The sequence below is a fragment of the Aspergillus costaricaensis genome (genome assembly GCF_003184835.1).
Source record: "Aspergillus costaricaensis CBS 115574 unplaced genomic scaffold BO79scaffold_45, whole genome shotgun sequence".
NCBI lineage: Eukaryota > Fungi > Ascomycota > Eurotiomycetes > Eurotiales > Aspergillaceae > Aspergillus > Aspergillus costaricensis.
The window spans coordinates 171458-193222 of NW_020291845.1; the positions used below are offsets into that span (position 1 = coordinate 171458).

Genomic DNA, 21765 nt, shown 5'->3' on the forward strand with positions numbered 1-21765 from the left:
GACTCAACTTTACCTCCCCTCGGAGCCGACTCACTAGCTAGCTAGTAAGCTATGTACTCACCGACCCTAACTGGGATACCCTCAACATCTCCCCCGAGAGTACATGCAGAAGAAACCAAACCAGTCACACCTCGCCAACACATCACCCCTGGACCCTGGCAGCTAGCCAGCTATCCAGGTATCCATCTGTCAGTCAAAGCTTGACATCCAGGTATGTGTGTGACGGTTGCTACGGCGAAGCCCGTCCTCCTCCCTATTACACAGACGAAAAGACAGTGGTATTAGTAGTAGTGATGATGGTAGTATAGAAGAAGCAAATCTCCACCTCATTGAGTAATTACCACCGACTATGCGGAGGGAAGGGTGGAAAGCGGCTTAGACTTACTCCCCCTGTCGGGTTTGATATTCGACTAGGGCTATTCAGGACTGCGGGCGGGGATGATGAATGTTGGGAACTCGCCGAGGCCGAATACGAGGGCGGGAGTATAACCCCTGTTGCTTGGCTTGGCGTGATGTGATGTCTTAGATGTCGTGTCATGTTGTGTTAGTGTGTCATTCGGACGGATGGGATGGGATGGATGTTGATTATTACTGAGTATTATGCGGAGGAAGAGGAGGAGGAGGAGTGTTGGGGCGGAGTAGGTAGATGGATGAGATGGATGTGGGAATACGAGTTGTTGCATACCTAGTTAGTTGACTATATTCATCATCCATGTCTAGTATTTCTGCTGGATAGATACTAGTAGTGTGATGATCTAATGTACAACATTTTACACCGTATGATGTGTTCGGAGTTAAGCCAAGCCCTGCTCTATCCATCCTTGTAGTATTCTTGTGTAGATGTGTGGATAAATTGATCTCGCGCATAACATAACATAACATAACACCAAAACCATCCATCTAATACCCATGACACAAACAGATGGAAAAAAACAAAGCAATATGTCTCAGATCGGAAAGCACGGATAACCAACCATGCGATGGAAAAGGATTCTGAACAAAGCGCATCCCGAAATTCGATCCCGATTAAGTTACCCAATCGATCTAGATCGAATCAATCCTCCCTTTTCTCGTCTATTAGCTCCAAAACCCCAAACCAACCCAAAACGAAAAAGTCCCGCCAAGATCTACTAGTACCCGACTCATGACCTCCCCATTCAAATCCATCTCATCCATCCGGCCTCAATATTTTTGCCACAGAGAGAAAAACCTACCTACTCACGGATGAATCCGGCTATTTGTTTACTCGAGTCTAGATGTGATCGAAAACAGACAAATATATTGACTCGATACTTTTGCCACATTCGTGGCGTCATGCCATGCCATTAGATAATAGCAATCGGGTTGTCCATGGAGGTAGTCCGTAGTTGGAGGGTATTAATAGTACGGGGTACTAAGGTACTACTTACAGAGGAAGCAAACAAACAGCTGAAACCAGTCCAATGACATTCCTGTACCCCGCCAAGAATGCGTGGGTTTCTTGATTTCTGCCAAAAACATGGATAGCCGGTAAAAAGAGACCCTGCAGAGATACATCATGCCTCATTAGGAATGTGAGAGGGTACGTACGTACCTGTTTTTTTATGATAGTAGTGTGGGGGAAATATAGCAGGGTTGAGTACTTGGAATGGTTTGGATTAAATTGATTGTTGCTATATTTGCTGTGTTATAGTCTAGGATACTAAGCGGGGGAAGAAGGAAAGAAACCTGTTTGTTTTAATACCCATTCTTTTCGTTGTATTTATGTCATATTCGTATTCATCCCGCCCAACTAACTAATAGCTAATATATTCAATTCGAAATATCATACCTAACCAAGTAGTAACTGACTAGTATCTAATATATCCATTACACATACTATGAACATTCAGAAACTCATCTTACAGCGCAATCGGCGTCGACAGCGTAAAGCTGACCGGCGACCCCGACAGCTGCACCCACACCGTCAACGGGTCACTTCCGACCTGCTCGGTCGTGAAGCTCTGCGTGTTGGTCGGTGCCACGGGGAAAGTGACGGGGATGGTAGCATTGCAGGTATTATCCGTCGCAGAGAGAGTGGCGCCCGTGATCTTGTGATCGGAGATGGTGTAGCGCAGGGAGTAATTGCAGGCGTCGCGGGTGTAGCGGGCCAGGAAGGAAGCGGACATCTATTCATCGTATTAGTATCATCTTTGGGTTAGACTTAAAATTGGGGAATGGGGGAGACATACAGCTTCATGGTTGATGGTAACAAGGGGCCAATCGACCAAGCGCACAAACTCCTGCACCTGGGTCTCCACCCACGCTTGGAAGATGGAGTACTTGGCCGAGACGCCATTGACTGTGATGGCGTCCACATCGGCATTACGCAGATTGGCCTGATGGAACATGTAGGGGTCATGGTGCAGACCGAACAGGTGACGCATGACTTCGCCCTTCTCCGTAGCGAGCAAGTTATCAAAGTCACCGGATCCAGCGGAGGTGTCGATCCATTCCTGCAGTGTGCAGTCTGGGGTATCGCAGTTGTAGTAGATGCGGGTGGCGAAGCGCGGGTTGACCTGCATACCGTCGAAACCGTCAGAGGCTTCATTGGTCCAGTAGGGCCACATGTCGTTCTGCTGGTTCAGGAGGGCAGGGCGCGTGTTGTCACCGACGCAGTTAGTGATTCCGTTTTCCCACCAGGCACGCAGGGCATCACCGTTGTGCAGGCCCGTGATGGCGGGAGGGATGATACCGTTAGAAGTGAAGTGCTTGGCGGAGGAGATGCCGACTTGTTTCAGCCAGGCCTGGTTGAAGGAGATTTCCTTGTAGACATCGGAGTAGGTGGCATTGTTTTGCTCTTCGTGGGTGAAGGTGTGGGAGATGTGGCCGAACTTGTCCTGGTTGGTAGTGTTGGTCCACCAGAGGAGGAGAGGGTCGAGTTGCGTGCAGGCAACGGACCAGTCGTAGGTGGTGGGAGAGGAGGGCCAAAGGTTGGTGCCGGTCCCCACGGGCTTCTTCCATTCCAGGGGAGTGTCGGCAGGCGAGTCGTACTCGATGCCGCCCTCGTTGCAAGTGGTGTAGCCCTCGTCGGAGACGCCGGCGGCGGATTCGATGTTGCCGTTGCCGTTGTGGCCGACTTCGACGTAGTAGTTGCTGCCGGCGTTCATTTTGCCATTAATTTCCGGCAGCCAGTTAGCAATGCCGTCCAGGTCAGCCGGCGTGATGCGGAAGGTGGTGCCGTTGGGCTTGTAGATGTCGGTTTCCAGGAACATGTCGTCGATCTGAGTGTTCAGGTTCACGCGGCGGTAACCCGCGTACAGGCCGCGGGTGAGCCAGGTGATCCATGCGTGCTGCAGGTAGGTGGAGGTGGCGCTCCAAGTGGTGTCGAAGGAGATGAAGAAGGCCATTTGCTCACGGCCATCGAAGTTGTTGATCACGGCAGCAGTGGTCTCGCTGCCCGAGTCGGAGTTGGCGGCAAAACGAGCGATTTCTTTGGTGGAGGTGGTGTTGGATACGGTGGCAGGATAGTGCCAGAGGCCACTGGTACTCACACCAGCGCCAGTCTTCAGGCCAGACGTGGGGAAGTCGCTGATGTCACTGAACGACATCAATTGTTCGACCCCGGTTGCACAGCAGCCGTCGCCGACAGCGCTGGCGCCGTAACTAGGGCCCGGATACACGTCGTACTGCACCATGCGCACACCGTAAGCCAGCTGGTAGGCATATAGCTGGTTCCATTGGTCCGTGGTGAGAGCACTCTGGTACCCTGTGGCATTGCCGTAGTTGTAGCTGACTTCACTGGCAACCACAATACCGGCGAAGTTGCCACCTTCGGTGCCGTTCAGGGCGGGCAGGCTGGCGCCAGACTGGGGCACGACCAGAGTAGTGAAGGGAATGCCATAGGCATTGAGACCAGATGATGCCACGCCTGCAGAGGCAGTGTCGCGCGCAATCACCAGGATGTTGGCGGCGATGGAGCCGCTGCTGACGGGCGTCGCTGCAGGAACAGCAGACGACGCCACAATGCTCGAGCTGAGACTCAGACTGACAGACATAGTGCTGGCAGTGCTGCTGCTTAGGGCGCTGACTGACCCGCTAGCAGAGGTATCAACGAATGTGGTAGAAGAGGCTGCCGAGGTCACAAAGCTGGACGGGGCAGAGCTAGTACTGGACAAGAAGGAAACGAAAGAAGAAGTAGTCGTGGTAGTCAACGAATGGACAGCTGAAGTAGTACCAGGAGCGGTAGGCCCGGTGACTTCAGCGACAGGAGTAGATGAGGCAGAAGATGCACTGGTCAGCACCGTCGGATTCTGTGGCCAAATTCCCGGGGGAGTCTTGCAAGTTATAAAGCCCAGAAAGCAGTTGAGACTGGTAATCGACGATTTTAGGGTATTCATTGCGATACGAACGGCTCAGGCACTGAGCACCACCCCCTCTTCGCTAAGGAAAAAGAAACGAAGGACAAGCAAGCGAAGACGAATGATAACGAATGACTGAGGTGGACCTGCAGCAACGGACCCCTGGAAGAACGCCTTCGGTTGTGGAGAGAAGGAAGAGCGGGCTGTCATATGCGCGTGCAATCACATTATGTATGTCTATTTATCCCGGACAGATGGGCGTAGCAACCGCACGGAGAATTGGGAACCTATCGTTTCCACTTGCTTGGCCTGACCAAATCATCGCGATGGACGACCCTCCCCTCCCTCCTCCGAGGGTTCCACGACCCAGCCCGATTCATAGATTCCGCATCCTCTTGGAGGGTCCTTGCAGACCCGCTCTCCGATTTAGAACCCTCATGGATGGACCGGTTCATGGATCTAATTCCGAGGCCGAGACAAAGCTTTGCCTGGTTTCCAAGGGACTGAGGGGATGGTTTCTATGGATGTTCAAGATTGTGACTAGTCTTTCACATTCCTGGGGCTCGGACTGCCCTGGTGGAAATTGGCCCCCCGAAGTCTGACCGAGGACCCCCATCATGGGACGAGTTCTGGATTGAATTGGGCTTAGTATAGCATAGTTAGCCAAGATTGGGAGAAATCTAAACAAGCTAACCATAGAGGCGCACCAACATGGTTGCTTGGCCGCACTTTTGTGGCACCGGGCCAGCCAGACGGCGAGGCAGAGGGAGAGGCCCAACCAGGGTTGCCAAGGGTCCAAATTTAGTGGCTTTTGTCTTTTTACTCAGGGTTTAGGGGACTGAGGCGAATGTTGGGATTCTGGGAAGCCCGAAAGATCGACTTTAGCACCGGTGTGGGGTAGGAACAATCGACTAGGCACACCCGAAAACCTTCAGCAGGAACATGGAAGGAATGGACTTGAATTTAGGGCCCCGGAGGTGATGGTGAAGATGGGAAAGTGACTCCATCGTCTTTGTTACACCGAGGGGTAATACAAACTTTCCATCCATGTCACACGGGTGGTCTTTTTGTAAAACCATAGAGTGTATAATACGGTATGTTCGGATACATGGCAACGGGATGTTTCCGTAAGCATACGGAACTTGCCCTAATCTGGATAGCTGCAGGTGCTCTTCTCCACCGCCGCCATCCTTCCTTTTTCTGCCCTTTTTTTTTTCTTTCTCATGAGTCGAGTCGAGTCCAGTCGAGTCTACAATTCTCTCTCTCCACTTGGGCTAATGTAAGGAGCAGACCACAAAGCAAGAAAAGCAATTTTTTTCTTCCTAGACCAATAGGCAACACGAATGACGATGCATGGAAGAACTTCCCCCGTCACCAGCACCGCTGTGTCTCCCCCTCCACCACCACCACTCTGCCCATGAATGGAACCCTCCCCTTTCCCAGTCTTCTGATTTGATCAGCTTGTCAGCCTCCTGGCGTGCTCCGACGCCATAAATAAAAAGAATAAAATAAAAACAAAACTCTGAATTCTACGGAATTGGCCGCCAGAAAGGCCAACACCATTGCCATTGATTACCATTGCCACTATCCCCTCATGGCATCGCTTCTGCCCGAGACTGACTAAAACTAAACATGACAGTACTAGTAGTACTCATCGTCAAACAGACCTAAACTTCTTAGCGCCAATTAGCTGCGAAAGCTGAGACGAAGGCCTTGCTATTTTTGTTGTCCAGTGCTGGGTTGGTCCGCCGCCGGCCATTCCAATTGCATCAGACCCAGTAGTGGTCCCGATCTAATGCGACCCAAAGAAAACCCCCAAACAGGCGGAAAAAAGAAAGAGGAGACAGACAGAAAAAAAAAAAACAATAAAAAATAAAAAAAGATGGACCTTAACTGACATCTTGCAGTAGCCGCTGACCTAACACGCTGCCTGTCTCTCTCTGTCTCTCGCTCAATCATACAAGTCAGTGCAGGAAGTCCTGAGGCTGGCACTTTGGCTGCTGCTGGTTCATTCCCTCCTTGATCCATCCCATCCTATCCCATCACTCCATCCTCCATCTGCTTGTATATTTACTTTCTTTTCTTTATTTTTGTTTTTATTTTGCCTTTCTTTATCCTTCCGGTGGCGCCCCTCGTTCTCACCACCTTCTTACTTCCTTCCCTTCGTTTATATTCCCAGACAGTCTATCGTTACTATTTACTACTCGTTATTCTATTCACCCCTCCCCCCGCTGGTTAGGTTTTCAATACCCACCTGGAGCATGGCTTAGAGAAAGACAAACTTTCCCTATGTCCGATTCGAGCCTCTAATTGTAGTTTAATACTGTCCGCTCGATCTCCTGTTATGCTCCTGCTACTACATGTCCTTCGCTTCGCAACTTTGCTCCGTTAATCTCTCTTCGGGATGGCGCAAATCCTCGACGTCTCACCCGTCGGGTGGGTTTTCATGAGAGAATTCTGGTGGCAATATGTACGTGCCTGTGTGCCCTGCTTCGGAGAAACTTTTGTGTTAACCTCTTGCTAGGTTCTAATTGCCATCTTGCTGGCAAGTGTGGTTTGTGGATGTACATATCTTACCTACTCTGGCACCCGCAGAGCCATACGATGGTATAAGGTGGGTTCTCACACCCAACATGTATATGCTAATTGGAATCACTTTGTCTGATATATCCTTTCAGACAAGACCGCGTGTCGAAGTTGTTCCGGCTGCTGTCACTCAACGCCTGGACAAGATCGCCAACCACCAATTTACCCTGGCCGCGGCGCATCGCACGAAACGGAAGCCTACATCCGTGGGAGTCTACCTAGGTACTTTTGCTACTCCCTTGGATGAGACGCATCGTCAGCTTCTCGATCGCTACGACCTCTTGATTGTGGATCCGTCCAAGTCGGGGGTCGTTCAGGCCATTTCACACATCGACGGGAAGCAGGTTTTGGGGCGAGTTGATCTCGCCCTAGTTTCTTCCCAGCAGGACTCAACTCTCGCCGCCATTGAAAACATCGACAGCATCCTGGCCGGGAGCTTTCACGGAAGTGCCTTCTCCGGTATTGTGCTTGCGAACTGGGAGGACAAGTTCACGCCAAAGGTCCTCACCAAACTGGCTGAAGCCATCCATGGTCTGGGTCTGGCCGTGTATCTGGAAACAGGACCGCCCACGTTCCTCGAGGATGGCCAATCGCTACAAACTCCGGCTATCTCTGGTCTGGTCGTCCGAAATGCTAGCATCCTCCCCGACGGTCAGAAGCGCGACTATTTCCAGCTCGACAAGCTGCGTCCAACCATCAAAGCCTTTGTATCAGAGGCATGCATGAGAGACTTTTTGGTTCTGGCCTGGGAAACCATCGACGACGATGTTACGCTTTCCAATGCTGTTGTTCAACGATCCATGCAGTGGTGTAATTTCTACAGTGCAATTCCCTGGATTGGCCGCAAGTCCGCTCTGGAGAACGCTGCCATCAATGTCAAAACCCCGGAGCCGCTGTCCTCCTTTGGCTGGCTGAAAGATGCAGAGACCATGAAGGCCCACGATCGCTGGCGCACCAACCTCGACATCGCACGCAACTATGTGGCCAAGACCTCTTGGGATACACTGCGCGCATATTTTCCATCTCTCGACGACTTGCTCTTTTCTTCGGAACACTCGTCTAAAATTGGAAGCACTCCCGCCAACAAGCTCCGCGAGCCTCCAGAATGGGTCGCCCAAGTCAAGTCTCAGGGCAGTCCGCTATCCATCTCCATGGCTGGTGTCGAATACAAGGAACTTGGTTGTTTTCCGCTCGGCTCAGAGGCAACCCCGGTTGCTTTCGCAGAAATCGTTCATTCCCAGCAACGTCTGAAGTCGCTGAATCTTCTTCATCCGGTTCCGTCGTCGAAAATGCAAAACATGGGGCTCCTCCTTCGACAGTTTTATGAAAACTTTGCCCTCTCGAGCTGGATGGCTTCGGACCAATTGGCCGCCACGATCAAGGAACTGTCGAACATGGCGTCCAACGATATGTTGCGAGTTTACCTCGGGTTAGATTCTGGTCTACGCAAGAGTGCTGATGTTCGCTTCTGGGCTGTGTATCAAATGGACGCGGATGGTTTTGATGTCTTCGCCTCGAAGAATGCCCAGGGACTGGCTGGCACCGTATTACACACCTTCCTCTCCGCCAAAGGCTACCCCCGTCACGTTTGTTTCGAGGCCGAAATCGCGTTGGCGAGATGGTCAAAAGATATCAACGAGGAGATTGGGCTACCGCGCCGCATCATCCAGGACATTGACGCCTTGAGTCCGGAAGAACGACTTTTGCTGTTGCAACATCTATCATTGACTGATGCCAAGGGCGATCTTTCTGAAGCCATGTGTGCGTACATCCGGCGACAACTTGTGGACGCCCCGACACTAGCTCAGCTAAAGGAGCTCAACACGGTTGCCTATCTTGAGGGATCGGCTTCACCAGAGGTCTTGGTCGAAACTCGGATCAATTGGTACAAGGAACAGGGTTGCCAATATCCCTCTGCTGCCTCGTCTCTTGCATTGTTCTACGAGGCGGAATTGGTCTTCACGAAAGTACTACGAGAGCGGAGAGAAGATGACCTCGCTCAAATCTCAAAAGGTCTAGGACAGCTAGTCGAGGATGGCCCTATCGATGCTTATACCGACATCATGGTCCTGTCGTTGTTCTGCGCTGCACGAAAGGGTGCTCTTGACGAGATCTATGCCGAGGTGACTGACCGCAATCCGTTGTTCAACAACCAGTCCGATCAGGCTGCAGCTTTTGCCGAATCGTTCGCCCTAGGATCCCGCTGCGAGGCCTACTTTGATGTTTCGCCCAGTGCCTTTGGTAAACTTCTCTCGGATCGTTTCCGCAAAAGTTACAACGATGAAAAACTTCCTGACTGGATCCACGGTGCTCCGGACATGGCTACTTCATATGCCGGTGCTCAGATTGATGTTGATCCCACTCACAAGGTCAAGCCCATGCGTGGATACCAGCGCTTCACTTTCCTCAGTGTGTTCGCTTTCCCGGCTCTGATTGATATCATTTTGCTCACGATCATTGGTCGCGGACTGTATCTCTCTGCCTTCATGACGGCTGAGGAGCAACAGAGCGCCACTATTGCGCTCATGATTTCGCTCTTGCTCTCCGGTGCTATCGGCACCTGGATTGCATGCGGAGGACCCTATTATCTCATCTCTATGGCCTTCGCAGCTGCCAATATGTTCGTTCTGATCAGGCTCATTGCTGGTATCGCTTTCACAGTAGCTGGTGGACTCATCGGTTTCATCTGCATTTCGGCCGTCAAGAGCCCGCGTGCCGGAATCATCTTCTACCTCTACCTCATTGCGCTGACACTCTATTTCTCGTGTTTCGCCTCGCTGGCGAGTTTCAGCTATCCTGGCTCCACTTTCCTCTCTGGCCGCAAGATTATCTTCGCATGCGTTCCGATCCTGTTTGTCTCGCCCATCGTGACAACCTTCACCGGTCATGACTCGGCCATCTATCTTGCCGTTATCTATGCTTTCATCGGATTACTGCTGCTTGGTCTGAGATCAGTCTCTTCCAAATGGGTCACTTGGTACCAGAGCATTCGGAGAACAGACGATACCGAAATCCGAAAGTGGTACGTCGCGACTTACGGTAACAATGATGAGAAGGTCTTTGGAAACTTGAGTGACCCGGCAGTCCTGAAACTTTCTCGGGAAGCGCTGCTCAAGGATGTCCTCGCGGAGACTAAACGCTGGTTCTATCAGAAGCCTACCACGGACAATTTGGTGCTGGAGCTAGCCAAGGATTGGGAGGCGACCAACTTCCTCCTCGACTGGTACTGCAGATATGCCGACGTGCCTAGGCCAATTCCATTCAGCTCTTCCTGGAACATCCAAACCAAGGTCGGACTGGAGGTGCTCCGGAACTCACAGAAGGGCATAAGACTGCATAATGCCTTCATCCAGTGGCGACAGTCCAGCAGAGAAATCGGATGCGGTGTCTTGTACTTCCTGCTAGCCCTGCTCGATAAGTGGGTGGAGCTACTCACCGGCGGTCAACTGACAGGTCTTGCCCCTTCGGTTAGCAGTTCGCAGCGGATGGCCGTTGGATTCGGTCTCGCATACTACCTGATCGGTGCGGTCCTCATCGACACCAAGGCTCAGGAGCTTCATGACCTCGTCGGAAAGCAGACCACGCTTGCTGTGCCCAACGCCAAAGATATCCGTTTGGCACAGAAACGCGATGTGAAATACAAGCGCATGGTTTACTGGAGAACTCTCTTCAAGTATCTCGGGTGGCATGTATGGAGTTTGGCTCTCGCCACCGCTCTGATCTGGACCTTCCAGGATACAATGGAAGCGATGATCATCTTTGTTGCTTACATTCTGGCATACACCGGTCTCCTCTGGTACCAGTACACGAAGATCTTCTCTGGCCCGCATGCCTTCAAGACCCTACTCATTGGGTGTGTTGTCGGTCTACCTGTTGGTATCGCTCTCAAGACGCGCCTGCCGCATTTCCTGTACTCGGAGGTCATTGGCCTCGGGTCTGCCACGTGGACTGTCGCCATTCTCACGCTATTCAAGGCCAAGATGGGCATGCCGAAGAAGGTCTCCTCTCCTGTGGAGCTTGGAAGGGTGTTCCATGCCTACACATCTCCTTGGTCAGATCCAGAATGGTCCCAACAGGAGCTGCAGACGTTCTACGAGAAGCTCTCGCTTGTTCCGTCCGAAGCGCGCCTGAGCCTGAATCCGCAAGCCCATCCCGGTGTGGAAGTCAAAGAGATCCTACTTTCGCGCAGAAAGGAAACGAGAATCGAAGAAGCATTCCCGAAGTCTGACGATCTCGTGAACTTGGCGTTGGGAGCCTGGGGCAAAGGCGAAATCTCCCTAGAGCTTGTTCCTGTTGGCTCACTGGGTCCCGGCATTCATGCATTGAGTTGCAGTACCTCGGGCCAACTGCACATTGCCATCTGTGTAGGTCGGGGACTGGACCAGCGAATCGACGTCGGTGCAAACTGCCAGGTCATTGCTGAGACCCTGCTCCACGCTGTTGCGGAGTCGATGCTGCATATGCCTCATGAACATGCCGTGCTTGCGGAATCGCTCGTCACGGCAGGCGTGACGGAAACCATGGCACGTCAACTTCGTGCGGAGTCCAACACACCCGTGGTCATTCGCTGGGCTAAGAAGGAGCTCCTCCAGCAACTGTGTCTCGGATTTGACTGTGATGCTCACTGGGAAAAGCTCCCCAAGGACGTCAGACAAGCTTTGATCAACCGGTGCCTTGGCCAGCCATGCCAGCTTTCTGAGGCTAGCCGTAAATGGCTCGAAGGAAGGCTTTGCCAATTTGACACCGATACTCTCGATGTTCACGTTGCCAGGAGCAATCTCGGAGCTGCTAGTGCTGTCAGTATCCTAGATTACGCACACTACGGTACCGGCGAAGCAGCCACTTTCAACGACCCTGAGACTCCAGAGCACATCCCGTATGTCCCGAAGAAGCTCCCTTCGATCATCCAAATGCTGGCGAAGCCCTGGAACTCCATCTACTACGCGCTCGCTTCAGTTGTCAAGTTCATTGTGGTAGCCCTCGTTGCCGATCCCGAGTTCCAGCGAGAGTTCGATCATGTTATTGGGCAACACCACGCCATTATCCGTGTACCGGCTACCCTGGCGTTGAGCTTGCTCTGGTCTTATTCGAGAATTATGCAGAATATCGGTCTCTCCTTCTTTTTGTTCCACGGTCGTGACAACGTGAAACAGCTCTGGGATGAGGCCAAGGGAATGACCATCAGCATCCAGAAGAGCAGGTTCATCATTCAAAGTCTGGACGGCACATTCACTGCCTTTAAGCACGATGAAACGGATGGAGGCTTCAAGATCTATTACTATTCTGGTCAGCACAAGACAGAGCCTGAAGGCACAAAAAGTCTCGGCTACGTCTGTGTTTACTCCAAGGATGTCTTGCTTATGGTCCGCCAAGAATTCAAGGGTGGAAAGCTGCTCAACGAGTACCATTACGATTACCGCGCCCCGACGAAGAAGGCATTTGGCTTGTCCAAGTCGTCACAAGCAAGAATCCCAATGGGCCGGCGTTGTGTCCGTGGAGACAACCACTTGCAGAGTGTTCAGTACAACCGCAAGGGACTTATCGAGGCAGGATCTTACATGAAGGATGGAAATTTGATTCGTTTCAAGTACCATTACCGCAAGAATCCCCGCTTCGGTGACGAATTGCTTCGGGCTGAGTTTGCACTCTCGCACATCACCTGTACCGTTTCGTGGTGCGCTCCTCCCCTGCGCCATCCTGAGAAGGTTGATCGTTGGATCCCTCACTCCAAGGTCACCGAGGCAACTTTCGTTCAAGGTGCCGACGTCTACGAGGCACGTTGGCTCTACGATCACAAGTTCCATCCCACTATCTTTACCACGCTCAACGGACAAAAGGTGCAGACGCCGCCCATGATGGAACACGACTACCTCGCAGTGCTGGCCAAGCCGAAGCACACCAGCTTTGTGCATGACAACCCTCTCTTGTACTGCGACAGCCTGAACTCGAGCATCTTTAGCAGGTTCTTCGGACTCACAAAGAAGCGCTTCCCTGTGTCAACATCTCGCGCTCGCTCGTTGATCTGGAAGGCCTGGAAGGAACGTGTCGATTTTGATGGTGTCATTGTTCGCTGGATGGATGAACGACTCTTGCGCCGAGACAAGACCCTCGCTCCCTACTGGCGTAGTCGGGATCGCGGTGACCTCGCTTCGGCCAAGAAATACCTGGATGTCCGCGCGGACACCATCACAGCCAGTGCGGATCTGGACGACAACATTTCTAGCTGGACCCCGCTTGCCGTGAAGATCAGTGACCTTTTCAATTTCGGCCCTGGTGGTGATGCGGTTGTTAACACGAGATCTAAGGACTTTGGCGCTGATACGGAGAAGAACCTGCATGTCATGGCTGCGGACAATGGTACCTGGCCCAACGAAGGAGGTGGTGTTTCTGCATGCCGACGCGATATGATCAACTCCCTGAGGACCATCAAGTGGCATATGATCTGCGAGTCTGCCAACGACTTTGGCATTCCCAAGCACCAAACTGAGCAGAACATTCTTTCGTTGAAGGTTGTCCCTCTCTGGGGTCTCGACTTCCTCACGCCCACGCACGGTCTCTTCAGGAACAAGCTGGACTCGGAAGTAGAGAATGTTACTTCTGCCAGTGAGATGGACATCAAGATGAACTTTATCCCGATCCTGACGGCTCTGGTCAAAGGAGCTCGCGCTATCCACCTCTCTAAGGCGGATATCCAGCAGGCGACTCGAGCCTTGGTCAATCTCAACACCTACTTCCAAGATTCCCGCCACTGGACCCAAGTCTGGGACAGCGAGATCGTCAAGGAAAGCTGGCGTGACCTCTGGCTCAGTCAAGAAATGCCCAACACCCTCCCTTCGTCTGAGTGGTTTCGCACGGAGCTCCCCACGCTGGCGTCTCTCGACATTGCCTTGGAACTCTGGTATCGCTACTTGTTCATCTTCTCCATCCCTATCCCCGAGAAGATCCCCAACGTGTTCCAAGCATCGCACCACAGCGTGAGCGCATCTTACGGTGTCGTCTGCAAGATGAAGCGAAACTGCACCCTCCAGATCTGGGACCATGCCATCAGTTGGCGTGAGACCAACCTCTGCCTGTCATCCGCCCTCTGCAAGCTCTCCCCCTTCGTCCGCAACTCCCTCCTGGGCCTCATGCGCGTCACCTCCGTCCTAACCCTGCACCACGCCGACATCATCTCCCCCTGCGCCGACTTCTTCAACCCGGGTTGGGAAGTAGAAATCGGCACCTGCCAGGGCACCATCGAGCACCGCAACGTCTTCCGCCGCAAGGTCGACCCCGTCGTCAACGGTATCACTGACATGCAGAAGTTCGCCCCGGTCAAGGAGATCAAATCCCAGCGCCCAACCGTAACCATGCTCTCCCACGTCTGGTACGCCAAAGACATCAAGATCGCCCTCCTGGCCGCCGACATCATCATCAACCAATGGAAATTCGACGACTACCACCTCGACATTTACGGTGCCATCGACAAAGCCCCCACCTACTCCACCGAATGTCAAGAAATTATCGCCTCCAAGGGTCTCCGCGGCAAAGTCACCCTCCGCGGCACCGCCGACCCCATGAAAGTCCTCGAAAACACCTGGCTCTTCCTCAACTCCTCCCTCTCCGAAGGTCTCCCCCTGGCCCTCGGCGAAGCCGCCCTCACCGGCGCCCCCGTCGTTTGTACCGACGTCGGCGCCTCCCTCCGCGTCCTCAGCGACCCTGACGACTTCTCCCGCTTCAGCGCCGTCGTCGCCCCCAATGACGCCCTCGCCCTCGCAAAGGCCCAAATCACCATGCTCGGTCTCCTCGGCGAATGGAGTAAATACGCCGAAGACGACGCTCCACCACCAGTCCTCACCTCCTCCCCTACCCCAGACGACGTCGCAAAGATCACCCGTCGCATGTACGAGAAGAGCGAGCACCGTCGCAAGTTGGGAATGATGACCCGCAAGATCGTCCAGAAATCCTTCAGCGGTGACCGCTACCTCCGTGAACACGAGCAAATGCTCTGGATCGGCAAATCCGCGAAGATCATGGCCAATCGTCCGCACGTTAACCTCCAAGAGCCCACGGACGTCGCCACGGCCTTGCAGCAGACCCTCCCCATCGACGAAGAAGTCATCACCATCCCCCGCAGCGCAGTCAACTCCTGGCGCTCGTCCGCTGCCTCCGGCATGTCCACCCTCTACAGCTCCGTCTCGAACTTCCCCATGCTCCCCACCAGCAACCAGCGTCCTTCCTCGATCCGCTCCAGTCTGAGCAATACCTCCACGGACGCGAGCTCGTTCTTGCCCCTCCCCAGCAGCGCTTCCCTTCCCGTCTTCGCGCCCCGGCAGACTCTCTCCTTCTCCAACGGACCTGGTGGAGACAGTCATCTCTCCCCTGGTCGTCTCTCGCCGGTGGTTAGCCGCTCAGACCGTCGCTCGCGGTCCCGGTCAATCTCCACAGCTGGAAGAGAACAGCTACGCGGTCTACAGCGCGAGGATCTGCATCAGTACCGCAACTCGGATGTGAGCATGATGATGAGAGAGGAGTTCTTGCAGTCCAGCATTTTTAGGGGCATTGAGGGTAGTGGTGGTGGCAGCAGCAATATGGTCTGATTTTGAACCACCACTCACCACTCTTTCATTAGAGTTTATACCCACTTCATGTGTTGTTGTTGTTGTTGTTGCATCTTGTGCATATTAGTCTTGTTCTTTTTGGACGAGGAAAATTATCGTCGCTCTTTTTGTATATATTATACTACTACTTACTAGTACTATATACCTCGTTTGTTCATTCCTTTTGATTGAAGATTCCTGCGTTCCGCTTCGGTTCGTTGCATGGAATGTCTGTTTATATCTCCTTCAGTTGTTATGTGGATTGGTTGTACAGATGTGATGGTGATGGTGATGGTAATGTTTGGCATTGATTTCACGGCAGCTGAAACTTGAAACTTGCATAGCATAGAGATGTTGGGATGATGTTTCATTTAGTGTTTGTTCTTACTTGCATACTTTCCAAGTACTAAATAATATGGATGATGACTACAATCTCAACGCCTATTTCCAATACTTTCTACGATGTGTTGCTTGGTAGTAATCAATCACTAACGCCATTAACATGCCCGTACATGTAGTACGTAGAGACGATAATAAACCCGAAACCATGATGATATATGCATGCACTAGTATCAAAAGATAACAAAATAAAGATATATAGCGAGCTACGATATATCAATTCACCAACATCGGCAACGACCTCTTCACCTTCTCCCATATCGAATCATCCGGCACGGGATCCGCTATGCGATGCCATTCGTCGTTGAAAGCGTTGACGAGCCAGCTCGATAGGCCTATCATTGTCACAGACATTGTATCAGTACATTGCATTCATAATTTGAATTGATTTGGGAGAAGGGATGTAGGGGAGGTGCTCACGCTCATAAACCATCCTATGCGCATTATGAAAGTTAATGCTATGGTCTGAATCCGGATAGAAATGCAAATCGTAGTTCTGCACACCCGCCAAGTCCAGTTTATCGACGAGGACGAGGGTGTTCTGGATGTGGACGTTGTCGTCCGAGGCGCCGTGGATGACGAGGAATCGCACGGTTTGTTGCAGCGCCGTCATGTCGGATATGGAGGTGTTGTCGTAGCCGTTGGGGTTGTGAGCGGGGGTGTGCATGTAGCGTTCGGTGTAGACGGAGTCTGTTTTTGCATTATTATATTAGCGTTAAGGTTGATTGATGGGAGTGGTGGTGATGGATGTCTAGGGGGTGGGTACCGTAGTGACGCCAGTCAGTCACAGGGGCTACGGCCATGCCGTATTGGAAGGTCTGGCCGGCATCTTGTTCCAACGTCTTGAGTGTCATGAACCCGCCGTAACTCCAGCCCCAGATGGACATGCGGGTTTCGTCGACGTAAGGCTTCTCGCCCCAGAGCTTGGCTGTGGTGATTTGGTCGTAGGCTTCGTAGTATCCTAGGTTGCCGCGGACGATGCAGCGGGTTTTGCGGCCGGAGAAGCCCGTGCCGCGGCCATCGACGGTCACCACAATGTAGCCGAGGCTGGAGGCGACGTAGGATTGGAAGTCGATGCTGAATTTGCGGTCGACGGTTTGGGAGCGTGGGCCGTTGTAGAGGTAGAAGAGGACTGGGTATTTTTTAGCTGGGTTGAAGTGTGGAGGACGGCGCTCGACGACTTGTAGGGTGAAGCCGTCGATTGTCACGTTCTGGTAGATCTCGGTGGGAAGGGCGTATGAGTCAACCATACGTGCGAGACCAGCGTTGTCTTCAATGGTCTCCTCGTACTTCAGCTCGTCGGTCTCGGTGTTGACGATCGCTTGCCATGGGATGGACGGGCCGCGGTAGCTGAGCAGGGCGTAACCTGTTCCGTGGGAGAAGGATACGTCGTAGTAGCCAGGCTTGGAGGTGTCCGTTAGAGGCTTGAGGTTGGATCCGTCCAAGTTCACCTGGTAGAGGTGCCGCTCAGTGGGGGATTCCTTTGTTGAGATAAAGTACACGATGCCCTTGCGCAAGTCCACAGCGGTTGGCGCATCCACCACTTCCCACTCGCCCTGGGTGAGAAGAATGGGTTCTGAGTTGTCCAGGGGCGTGAAGTAACCCAGGTGCTCGTAGCCCTCGTGGATCACGGTATCGAGATATCCATCGTGAGGGCGGCCGTTGTTGGGATCTGCTGGAATGAACCATGTGTACTGCGTAGGCTCTACCCAGCCACCATCGATCTCAGCGACATTCTCAACACGTACAAGCTTGCTAGTCCTGGCCTTTGTGTCAAACAAGAACACCTTCAGAATATCGCTTTCTCGGTTGGTTGCGCGCACAAGGATCTTCCCTTCGGTGCCCCAGACAATCTCAATAATGATACGATCATCGTCCTCGAAATCATCCGGTGCTTCGATCGAGAAAACCTCTTGCTTCTCAATATCGTAGAACTGCAAATTCACAACGGGATTGGGAGCTCCAGCCTTGGGGTACTTGATCTCCCTGACCTCTGGATAATCCTCTAGTCCCGGGAGAGGCTTCTTGCCCGATGGCCGTGACAGGTAGTACTGAACGGGAAATTCAGGAACAGCCGTCTCATTGGTACGCAGAAAAGCCACGTATTTGCCATCGCCAGACCACCAGGTTACACTATTGCCCGAAAAGACCTCTTCCTCGTAGACCCAGTCGGGGATGCCGTAGAAAAGATCCGTACCGCCGTCCTTTGTAATTGGGACAACCTCCTTCGAGGACAGCTTGCGCAAGTAGAGGTTGTTGTTCCTCACAAACGCGACCATATCGGAGGTTGGCGACCAGATTGCGAGCTGCACGCGTGCATCAGGATCACTTGGGTCAAGTGGCTGTGCCGATTGGGTAGCCACATCGAAGATCCAATATTTTCCAGTGAAAGAATGTCTCCAATTCTTCTCACGTTCAGACAAAAGCAGCACTTTGTTCAGGTCCGGGCTGGGCCACGTTGAGACCGGGAAGATCGTTCGTCCATCCACTTGCACAATTGCCTTTTCCATCAGCACCCTGCTTTCCTGGGCAGTCGCATCGCTTTTGCGACTACGAATGTCGTCGACCCGCAAGTATCCCTTGCCCTGATCCTCTCCTTGCTCCACGAGAAGACCATCCTCGCCATTAGGTCCCGCAATCCAGGAAACGGCGTGGGACCGAGGAAGCCACTGTCCCGTAAGCACCTGCTCCAGCGTAACCGGTTTCCCAGAACTCGAACTCCCGGAGATTGCGCCCGACTCGTGCGATTGCAGCGCTTCGGAAACTGATTGTTGGGCTGAGCGACTTTGAGTCACAAACAACACCAGGCCCCAAAGCCAACCTGCGACGCAGAGTATCACCAGGCCCCAAATCAGACGAGACGTACGGCTCCCACTGGCAGCTGGCTTCTTTGCCGAAGGTAGAAACGGCTCGTCTGCCCCTGCTTCTCCCTCTTCCACATCTCGGTATCTATTCTCATCGGACAGTCCATCGGCGCCGGGGGCGGTTGAAGTGTACTTGGATTCTTCGGGGTAGGCGGTGGTATCGACGGAGAGGCCCGAATCGGAGGATGTCGAGGCGGTGGAGGGCCGTGGACGGCTCATGGGGAGGAATTCGTTATTGTCATCCTCTTGATATTTCCCCATTCTGGGAGACGATCCTTTAGGAGGAAAGATTGGTGTCTCTGTGTCACATAAGATCACGAGGGTAGCGGTGGAAGGGAGTCACTGGCAGCTCCGGTAGATAAGAGCCGAGGGATCGTTATCGTCGGCTCGGGGGATCGGCGGTGATGGGGTCGATGAGGAGTGCGAAAGGTGGTGAACACGTTCGTGCACCGTTTTGTGCTTTTTAGAGAACGAATGCAGTCATGGACTCGAAAAACAAGGCAGAAGAGAAACCAAGAAGGTTGAGTTTCCGACGCGACGGCCGGAGAGTTGAGGCGATCAGCAAGTGAAACGGGAGGCGCAGCAGATCTACGGGGGTGTTTGTCGCCTGAGGCCACCCACGGTGTTATTCAGGCCGGGCTTCTATTGACGGCCTTTTCGGGATGCCCTACACCATACTCCTATTATTATTAATGGTTGGTCATGCAGCCAATGGGGATGGGCACTAGGGATAAAGCTTATATAGACCTCTAAATAGTCTCTTCAGGTCTGCTACTAGCATCGTCAAATGTTGTTAAAGAATTATTGTAGAATTTGATGGTAGTTGATATTATATATAAGACGGCTCATAGCCATTTCGGTTTGAAGGCCTTTTCCCACCACCCGCCCGGCCTTCCCACCTAGTACCATCCTACTAGATACATGGAAAGCGCACGACATGAATTGATTTAAAGCCCCCTTCCCTCAGCCATCACCGCAGACCACCTGCTCTCGGAGTCGGCCGGTGGCATCAACCAGTTGCTCACACTGGTTGGCTAGGGCATACCAGGCATCTGCGTCGTAGACCGACTGTTCGGGAAGAATGCGATTGAGTCGGTCGACGCTGGCAATTATGCGCGCGATTTGAATGACATAAAGCATGAAAGTATGGTCGTGCCGCTCTCTTTCGTGGCGGGAGCCCAAGCGAAACCGGTGGTCGACTGTTTCGTAGTATTCACTGAGTGCGTAGTAGAAATGCCGGTATTGCCGAATGACTCCGTTGCAGACCAAGTACAAGAACTCTCGGAGGGCTTCCTCCCTGGGGCATGTCTTGCAGAGGCTCAATTGTTCGACCGGGTCGATGATCCGCTTTAGTCCGTCGCAGCCGCCATGCAGGCGGACAGTTTCAAGGGCCTTGTTAATGGAGGGGGTACCCCCAAGACCGTTATCCAAGGCGTCGAATAATATTGAGCAACAGTTACAGTCGGTGGGGGCATCAGGGGAGGAGACATCAGGAGAGGTGATGTTAGAGGGGCTGGTATCAGAGTAGGACGAGGAGATGTCAGAGGAGGGTGTAGTGGTGGTGGTGGTGTTAGAGGAGGTGTCAGGAGATGAGGAGTTAGGGGAGGAGTTAGGGGAGGGTGATATATCAGAAAAATAAGAGGCATCAGAGGGATGGGTTGTGGAGACGTTGTGGTTGCGTGCACTACGGTGCTTGCGGTAGGTTGAGATCGAGTCATTTCTAGTAACATTGCTTGTCGGAAGGCAGGTTGGATAGAGTGTAATGGGTCTGGGAAAGGAACGGCGGATTGCACCACGCCTAGCGAGTGTTCTTGGAGGAGTAAGTGTATTGGGTGGAGTCATCATGGGAGTAGGAGAGAGGAAACTGTCACGTCTAATGCCTATAGACGGCATGGTGTTGGTAGCCATGTGTTCGATCTCTAAAAGAAGTAGGTAGATATGACAGTTAGACGCTAGTATATAGTATAGCGAGGCTGCTTTCTGCTATTCTCGCAGGATGATAGCGTAATTCTGCGGGTTTTCGTTTGCAGAGAGTCTAATTTCGGGGTATTTGAAGCACTATGAGGCGCTTAAAGATGAAGTTGAGTAGTCGATCGTGAGCAATAGAAGTGTTGACGAGGAGAAACCTGGAGGTGACATAGTCCAACAGAAATCTAGACCCATGGTTGTGTATGATTCCTTCTCCTGTAGTTCTTGCTGCGAGCCAATACATTCTGCCTTTGTATGGGATCATGAGGTAGTCATGACCGTATTCTTATACATGCCTACCTCATGATCCCATAAACAGGTCGCTTCGTTTCTAGTTATCGGACTTGACCGCGGGTAGTGGTAATTGTAGACTAACACGGGCGTTGAAGAAGCTAGAAAACCTCACTAGATAACAACGACAAAGGTCATGCATGGGGCAGAGCAATTGTATGAGATAGCCCAATTGGGTTCCAGGGAGGGCTGCTTCGCTCGTTGTGTAATCGTCAGGATACTCGATTTTCGAGCGGATCGTATGTTTGTTTGTCTTTCCATACGGTACATCTTCCTGAAAAGTATGACTGGAGACAGAAACAGTCACAAAAGAGTGTTTCTTGAGCCTGAAACGGGTATACAATGGTCAATGTGACGTTCGTTCGTTTGTCTTGAGTCAGAGAGAACACACCAGTGAGTTAAACAATACTGTATATGTGTATGGTCACCTTCTACGAAACCAGCGGACATGATATGAGCCAGCCTTTTGTCACTGCTTTTAACAAGGTAGGCATGCAGTCAAACTGTGATGATATCTGCCTGAGGCAAACACCAATATCGCTATTGTAAATGCTTAGATGCGAGAGAATCCATGTATAAAAAGGTTGAATGATGAAGCATTGGTTCAGGTTAGAGACTGAATGACAACACAACCGAATTACGAATTTGGACACATGGTGGCTCAGTGGAAGATCATGACAGCAAGAAAGCATGGGCCTAGATGATCCGAGCAGGTCAAGTGGTGTTGGAAGTGATAAGGAGGGAAAAGGGTTGCAGATC

At 52.2% G+C, this 21765-nt stretch overlaps 4 protein-coding genes across 4 annotated transcripts; 1 reads left to right on the top strand and 3 right to left on the bottom strand.

Annotated features, from left to right (window-relative positions):
- Positions 1-1721: 1721 nt before the first annotated feature.
- agd3 (putative extracellular serine-rich protein) lies at positions 1722-4584 on the bottom strand. Its single transcript, XM_025683039.1, has 2 exons — positions 2211-4584; positions 1722-2147 (listed from the first exon to the last, which is right to left on the bottom strand). The coding sequence occupies exons 1-2, from the start codon at positions 4356-4358 to the stop codon at positions 1881-1883; spliced, it is 2415 nt and encodes an 804-aa protein (XP_025534916.1). The 5' UTR covers positions 4359-4584; the 3' UTR covers positions 1722-1880.
- Positions 4585-6535: 1951 nt separating this feature from the next.
- Positions 6536-15725, top strand: gtb3 (glycosyltransferase family 4 protein). Its single transcript, XM_025689475.1, has 3 exons — positions 6536-6789; positions 6844-6933; positions 6998-15725. Exons 1-3 carry the CDS (start codon positions 6724-6726, stop codon positions 15482-15484), a joined length of 8643 nt encoding a protein of 2880 aa, XP_025534917.1. The 5' UTR covers positions 6536-6723; the 3' UTR covers positions 15485-15725.
- Positions 15726-16022: 297 nt separating this feature from the next.
- On the bottom strand, positions 16023-19270 carry dapB (dipeptidyl aminopeptidase dapB). Its single transcript, XM_025680172.1, has 3 exons — positions 16650-19270; positions 16304-16573; positions 16023-16218 (listed from the first exon to the last, which is right to left on the bottom strand). The coding sequence occupies exons 1-3, from the start codon at positions 19006-19008 to the stop codon at positions 16100-16102; spliced, it is 2748 nt and encodes a 915-aa protein (XP_025534918.1). The 5' UTR covers positions 19009-19270; the 3' UTR covers positions 16023-16099.
- Positions 19271-19704: 434 nt separating this feature from the next.
- Positions 19705-20640, bottom strand: BO79DRAFT_276242 (uncharacterized protein; the record flags this gene model as incomplete). Its single annotated transcript, XM_025687734.1, has 1 exon — positions 19705-20640. One exon carries the CDS (start codon positions 20638-20640, stop codon positions 19711-19713), a length of 930 nt encoding a protein of 309 aa, XP_025534919.1. The 3' UTR covers positions 19705-19710.
- Between the last annotated feature and the right edge of the window lie 1125 nt (positions 20641-21765).

Bases quoted from the DNA above. Each gene is read 5' to 3' on its own strand.
- agd3 (XM_025683039.1), bottom strand. From the start codon at position 4,358: ATGAATACCCTAAAATCGTCGATTACCAGTCTCAACTGCTTTCTGGGC. The intron at 2,148-2,210 runs GTATGTCTCCCC...TACGATGAATAG, and splicing joins TTACCATCAACCATGAAGCT to ATGTCCGCTTCCTTCCTGGC.
- gtb3 (XM_025689475.1), top strand. From the start codon at position 6,724: ATGGCGCAAATCCTCGACGTCTCACCCGTCGGGTGGGTTTTCATGAGA. The intron at 6,790-6,843 runs GTACGTGCCTGT...ACCTCTTGCTAG, and splicing joins GAGAATTCTGGTGGCAATAT to GTTCTAATTGCCATCTTGCT. The intron at 6,934-6,997 runs GTGGGTTCTCAC...ATATCCTTTCAG, and splicing joins GAGCCATACGATGGTATAAG to ACAAGACCGCGTGTCGAAGT.
- dapB (XM_025680172.1), bottom strand. From the start codon at position 19,008: ATGGGGAAATATCAAGAGGATGACAATAACGAATTCCTCCCCATGAGC. The intron at 16,574-16,649 runs GTACCCACCCCC...ATGCAAAAACAG, and splicing joins GACTGACTGGCGTCACTACG to ACTCCGTCTACACCGAACGC. The intron at 16,219-16,303 runs GTGAGCACCTCC...TGACAATGATAG, and splicing joins GCATAGGATGGTTTATGAGC to GCCTATCGAGCTGGCTCGTC.